The sequence below is a fragment of the Trachymyrmex septentrionalis genome, unplaced genomic scaffold (assembly GCF_001594115.1).
Source record: "Trachymyrmex septentrionalis isolate Tsep2-gDNA-1 unplaced genomic scaffold, Tsep1.0 scaffold88, whole genome shotgun sequence".
NCBI lineage: Eukaryota > Metazoa > Arthropoda > Insecta > Hymenoptera > Formicidae > Trachymyrmex > Trachymyrmex septentrionalis.
Window position 1 is genome coordinate 800,299 of NW_017306070.1, and position 6,578 is coordinate 806,876.

A 6,578-nucleotide genomic window follows, 5' to 3' on the forward strand; every position below is an offset into this window, starting at 1 on the left:
AATCGTTCTGTAAAAAAAAATCGTTCTGTAAAATAATCGTTGTGTATTCTTATATGCTAATAAATATTAATTATTAATAAACTTATAATCTTATACAGCCAGAGAAAAGATTGCTTCGATTTAAAAAAATTTTCTTTGCTATACGGTTAAAGAAAAAAATCCTTTGATTTGTGAAAACATTTTTTTGATTTAAATATTATTTTTTTAAATTAAATATAATTTATTTGATTTAAAGAAATGTTTAAATTCAAGAAATTTTTTCACAAATCATGTTTAATGTTTATCGATTGATATTAATATTTTAATTGAACGAGAAAAATTATATATATTATATATATATATTTTGAAAAATCTAAATTTAACACGAAAAAATATCTTATTCAAAATACATCAAAATAAATTTCGCAGAAATTTAAATCCAAAATCAAAAGCTATCGCATTCTTTCGCTATTATTGTTTCTGCATTTAGTTGATATTTAATTTATAACTTGAATTTATTATTCCCGATGCACTCTTGATTCTCATCGCATGATAATCGTAGGAGTTTTCTTCTTATGAACTGAGTTCATAAACAATACGAACATTTTCGTTCCTTGTTTGTAACTTTTCAGACTATTTTTCCACTTCTAGCCACGCGCATATCCCCGCATAAATCAACCCGTATACTCCACTCTCGTAAAAAAGTGTCCTCTACTCTCCGAGAGTGTCTCTCAGATTTAACGCATAATGTACATCCGTGCATCTTCTCAAAGAGACGCATCACGTCACACGTCACGATTTGACGGGATGTGCACCGAACATGGATCGATGCTGTCGGGTTGAGAAACGCGGACAATGAGATCCACCGGCGGATAGTTACCTAAGCATGTGGACCGTTTGGTATAGCGACCGGAAACACGATAGCAATGCTTGTAAAGGCAGTGCACCGCATAGTGACAGATTACAACACAGACGTACTAACACGTGCTCTCTATTTCCATATTTACTGTTCTATTCTCTTTGGTTTAGTCAAAATTTGCTCCTTTTTTCGAGCTGCTTCTGTAATATAAAATGACCAACACAGTTTTGATATATCATAGATTTGCACGATATTTTATTTACATTAATCATTACATATTATTCTATCAATTCATACACAGTAGAAAACACTTATACTTGTATTAAAACAGATGCTTGAATTTTTAACATACTCGCGTATTAATTTGACATAATGTGATTATATTTGAATAGTTTGTATTAAATAAATATTTAATTTTTTTAGTGTTGATACAAATATTAAAATAACGCAATTTCTAAATAAGTAAACAAATAAAATCAAAATAATGTAGTTTTAAAACATTAAGCTAAATGAATGCATTAATTTAACTGTAATTTATTAATGAAAAATGTAAAAAAAACCCATCAGAGCCTACATCAGCTATTCGGATGCACAGAAATTCTTTATTTTTCGTGTGAATGTAACAAAACAAATAAAACACATATATTTTAACCCTTTAATTCCTTATCAATATAAAATATAAATCTTTATTCAAATGCTAAATTAGCTATGTAATATATGTGAATAGCCCAATGATTATCAAAATTCTAACATTATACAATAATAATATAAAACTTACATAAAGTAAAACCGAAGTTATATACATTGCGTCACTACATAGAATCACATCGCTCATCAGATTGTCAGATTTGCTGTGCAGTTATTCAAAAGAAACACGAAATGAAAAATAGAGAATTATTAAAATTATTTGTCTAAATTTTCTATTAGATCCACTTACATGTAAGCGTTTTCTCGCGACTTCATGTAAAGGACTTGTGGCATCAACAAGAAGATAAAGAAGAACGAACTAATTTGTCGGGAATCGTCAATTTGGAATTTGCGTTACTTATATAATTTCGATTTATATTTTATATCGATAAGGACCCGAATTGAAGGATTGAAACGTATATTTTATTTGTTTTTTTACATTCACACAAAAAATAAAGAATTTCTGTGCATTCGAATAACTGATGTAGGCTCTGATGGGCTTTTTTACATTTTTCACTGATAAATTCTTTCGAGCCTCATTATATATATTTGTAATTTATTAAATGTTAACTTTATTGAAAAAATATGCTTTTACAATTTGTTTCCAAATTAATGTCAAAATGTTATAGTTTTGTATTAATTTTTGAATAATGTTTGTTACTTTTATTTTTAGCAATATAAATTAACCTAATTAATGCAAAAATTTGAGTGGACTATTTAGGATATGTGTTAAATTTAACACGAATTTTCTAATTGTAAAAGAAGTTTCTAAATGTAGAAGAGCAATATAGAGTTACATAGAATGATATTAGCAAATGATTTCTTGCTATGCAAGTAGTATGATTGACGACTAATTAGTAATGTTGGAGTGCAATTTCATTTGCACCCCTTTTTGCTCGTCTTAGCCTTTTTAAATTATAGCTTTACAAAAACGAGCTTTAAATTTATATTTATTGTGAGAGCAATGTATCTTTACAAGAATATATCTCATTTCGATTACGAAAAATAATTGCTTGTAATTAAAGGCAAATTTTCTCTGCGCATTCCTTAAGAGATTGAGGTTTTACTAAAGGATTTACTGAATTCCTCGTTAGCACCGTTAGTCTTGAGCGTCAGACTGTTTGGATCCACCACTGCGCTTGCGGAAACTGTATCGTTGATTATGGTCGGATTACTGCGACGATTAAGCACCGCTTTAAACGATCCTGCATGATTTACATATCTGCGGCGATGCACGGGACACGCTTATCTTGATTATTCAGAATAATCTTTCTCGCTTTTGTCTTTAATTAAACACTCTCTAATTAAACCTTCCTCCTTTGCGCAATCCGATTTATTTTATGATACGAATAATTTTCTTAGTGTAATATTTATCATTGATTAGTTTCATATTGAACATGATTAGATCGTAATTTACAAATAGGAATTTATCATACTTATTTCTCGTTAAGAAATATTTATGATGAGAAAGAATGCGCGCATAATAACCGTACTATCTTTTCGTCGAAGTCGACACAATTTTTATATTATATATAAAATATTTTAATGGAATAATATTTTAATGGGATAATATTTTAATGGAAGTACGCTTGTATTCGAAAAGACGCAAAAATAGTACAAAAGCTTCTGTATTGTATGTATGTTTGTATTGGAATATTAAACATTTTTCAACTGCATTGCGGAATATGTTTTTCTGGCAAAATCTGTGGAATCATACTTTTCAACTACCAGCTTAATATAATACTTCACAGTTCTTCAGTATACAGTTTCTCTGTGATTTGGACAAACGTCAGATAGAAATAGGTATATCCAAAAATTACGTTATTATTTGTGGAATTTGGATTTATTTACAACTATTTTTTTTGGTTTTACGATACAGCTAATTATAGATTAGATCTTTGAAATATAAAGGAAAAGCTAACAATGCTAATGCAAAATCCAATATTTACAAATAAATTATTAACCGTCTATATCAATCTATCAATTATTTTATAATATTGCATACTTAATTCGAAAAACTGGAAATTTTATAAAAACTTTATATTAGAATCAATACTGCTTAACGTTCAAAGTTTCTTTAATACGGATATATTTGACATGAACAATTGAGATTATGTCTCAATATTTATCACAGAATAAAAATTCGGAATTAATTAGGACTGAATTTTACGCAAGCATAATAATGAAACTATAAACTTACTCCCTCCAGTCGATTTGCGTCGTATTTGGCTCTTGTTGCTTCACACACTTATTCCTAAGTTCACCCATATAAACTTGCAAGGCAAACAATGCAAAAACCATCAGGCAGAAAATCGTCAGCGTCATTACTTCGGCAAGTTGCTTGAAGCTGTGTAACAGCGCGTTGATAATAGTTTTTAGACCTGTAACATACATTATACATACGCAATTTTCTATCAATCGAAATTTTCCCTTAATTTTATATTTGATATTTGACTATTGCTTATGTATTCCGTAAATATTTCGAGATATTCCGAAATATGCTTAAAACGTTTTTATTTGGGGGAGGGGGAAGAAGAATTTTATGAATATTTCAGAAATATTAGCGTTAGCTGGATTACAATTATGATGAGAGATTATGAGAGATTATCCCATACAACACAATTCTAAATAATGTCCAAAGAAAGTCATGGACATCCTTAAGGCGCCACTCGGAGAATTATGTTCTGTGGGACTTATTTTAATAAATAGACTGAAGTATTACTTTAATTTCACTTCTTTTTATGGCATTATTTTTATCTTTTCGTTATGTTTTTAAACATCTTTGTTTTGATATGCATATTTGCATAAAAATATTGCATTTTAATTTCACTACTTTTTTTGTGATATTATTTTCGATTCTTTTCATTATGTTTTGGAATGTATTTACAAAATGATGTTTGCTTAATAATATTACAAAATATACTCGATGCCTTTTTTTACATTTTTATTTAATATTTTACATTTTTAATGGATATCTAATAGTGAGAAAGCCAATCTTGTCCAAGCAGAAGAAGAAGACAACATGACATATGTATATGAATGACATACATCGGACAGAAAAATGCATGTATATATTCATATCTACGCATCAAGTACACTTACGAACATGATCGTTATTATAGTTTAATTGTAAAAAAAATTACATTTTTTCCTAATACATCTATTTTATTATAATATCAATTTATTTAAACAATTTTTTATTACATAAGCATCCTTTCTGTAAAGAATATGCTGTAGCATCTCTTTCATAACATGGTAGTGTTTCTTTCATGATAATATAAAAGATGTTATTAATATATTAAACTTCAAAAATATACTTGAGAGACGCTACCACGTCTTTTGATTAACGCCCACCGTTAGCTTCAGTATGTAGGTAAATCGCAGTAGATTTTTTTGATATCGCGGCAACTTTATTCAAGAAACATCTTATTAACCTACTAGTAAAAGATATTCATTATAGCGTATCGTAGAGAGGTATTCATCGGCCTTTAGAAATCCCACAGAGCGTGAGTGAGTTGCATCGCAATTTCCATCTGTTCTTAAAAATGTTATGTTACGAGTATGCTTCGATCTCCTACCAGGTCATATGCGTTCGATAACTCATCGTTTAATTTTTCGGGATTACCAAGAGAAACTTATTGTTAGCGAGATCGAAGATCTTCAATTTATAGCATTCAGTCATGTTCGCAAATATTACGAATATTTCTTATTTATTTTTTTATCTAACTTTAATATTGAAACATATGGGGAAAAGACTTTGCGGTCAAATCAATAAATCACGTTCGGTGAATAGCTGTGTACATTCGCGTACTTTTTATATTTGTACACGCGGCATTTGAAATCGATATCGCAGACCGTCGAGATAAATCACGATCCTTTTCATCGAACGCACGATAGATGCGAAACGGAACGGTTTCGATAACATCTGGAATAATCTCCCTGTTCTCTGTTCACAGAACAGAGATGACATTCGCTGTATTCGAGTTTCCTGTTCATACGAACTTCGGTCAAAGTTCGCCGTTCGTATATATATACCACGTCGACCCCCCGCAATCTCTTTTCCGTGAACAAGAGATGAACTTAAATCTTCTTCCGCCATCTGCGAATCTTAGTCGCTTTGTGTTTTTTATTCAAGTCGCCAGAGACGAACTGCCGTTTATAATTTTCTGCTATACCTCTCTTTAATTTAACTAACTTTAGGTTGAGCTGCTTTGGCGACCTGTTAGTTTTCGTGTCTTTTGGTTTGTTATTCCGCGTTGAAATTTCAACATGTTCGGTCTAAAATCACTCAACATGCGCGTTTGATCAACGTTGTCGTTTTGTTTTACGTCTTTTATAAGATAATTTTTATTCGTAACTTTTATTTTCCGTGAATAAATATAGAACGCCTAATAATCTAAATGTACGATTTTTGACATCATTAAAACATATAATGATGTTGAAGAAATAACAAAAGGCAAAAGAATTAAAAAAAAACATACAAAAGCTGATTAAATAAAATTATTTGGAGCAGCAATGCGCAATCTACGGCACAATTGTAAATTTTTGTGGCCTGCCGGCTTATAGCTAAAAATGTATTGTAAAATCATTTTCTATTTTATGCAAACAAAATAAATATTAGCAGCTCGAAAGATTTTACCTCTTTCTAAAATTAGCCTTCTGAAAATGATCTTTAGGAAAGATCGGAGTTGGTTTTCACAGTTTTTGAATAATAATTTAAAAAAAAGTAAATGTAAAATTTTGAAACACCACTTTAAGTTATAATATGTCTACATCCCTTAGGTATTAAAAAAGAATTATTCTTGAACACATCATTGTACAAATAAGTTATTTAATTTTAATTGAAGCTGCAAAAATATGAATTAGATCCATATTTAAAGTTGATTGTCACACGTTCCAGGATTGGCAGTAACTTATTTTTTACGAATAAGAAATACAAAAAATCATCTTTTATTTTAATATCAATTCTATATTTTAGGAAATAATGCCCTATAAGCGCAAAATATTCCTAAAATGATATATAAAAATTAAAAAAAAATGATATAATATTTCA

At 29.5% G+C, this 6,578-nt stretch overlaps 1 protein-coding gene across 1 annotated transcript in view; it reads right to left on the bottom strand.

The window, feature by feature from the left end:
• LOC108755537 (sodium channel protein 60E-like) overlaps positions 1-6,578 on the bottom strand; it is a 90,687-nt gene that overhangs the window by 25,540 nt on the left and 58,569 nt on the right. The window contains exon 4 of the mRNA XM_018498600.1: positions 3,726-3,906. Within this exon, the coding sequence (XP_018354102.1) occupies positions 3,726-3,906 (181 nt within the window). The remainder of the gene's footprint in view (positions 1-3,725; positions 3,907-6,578) is intronic.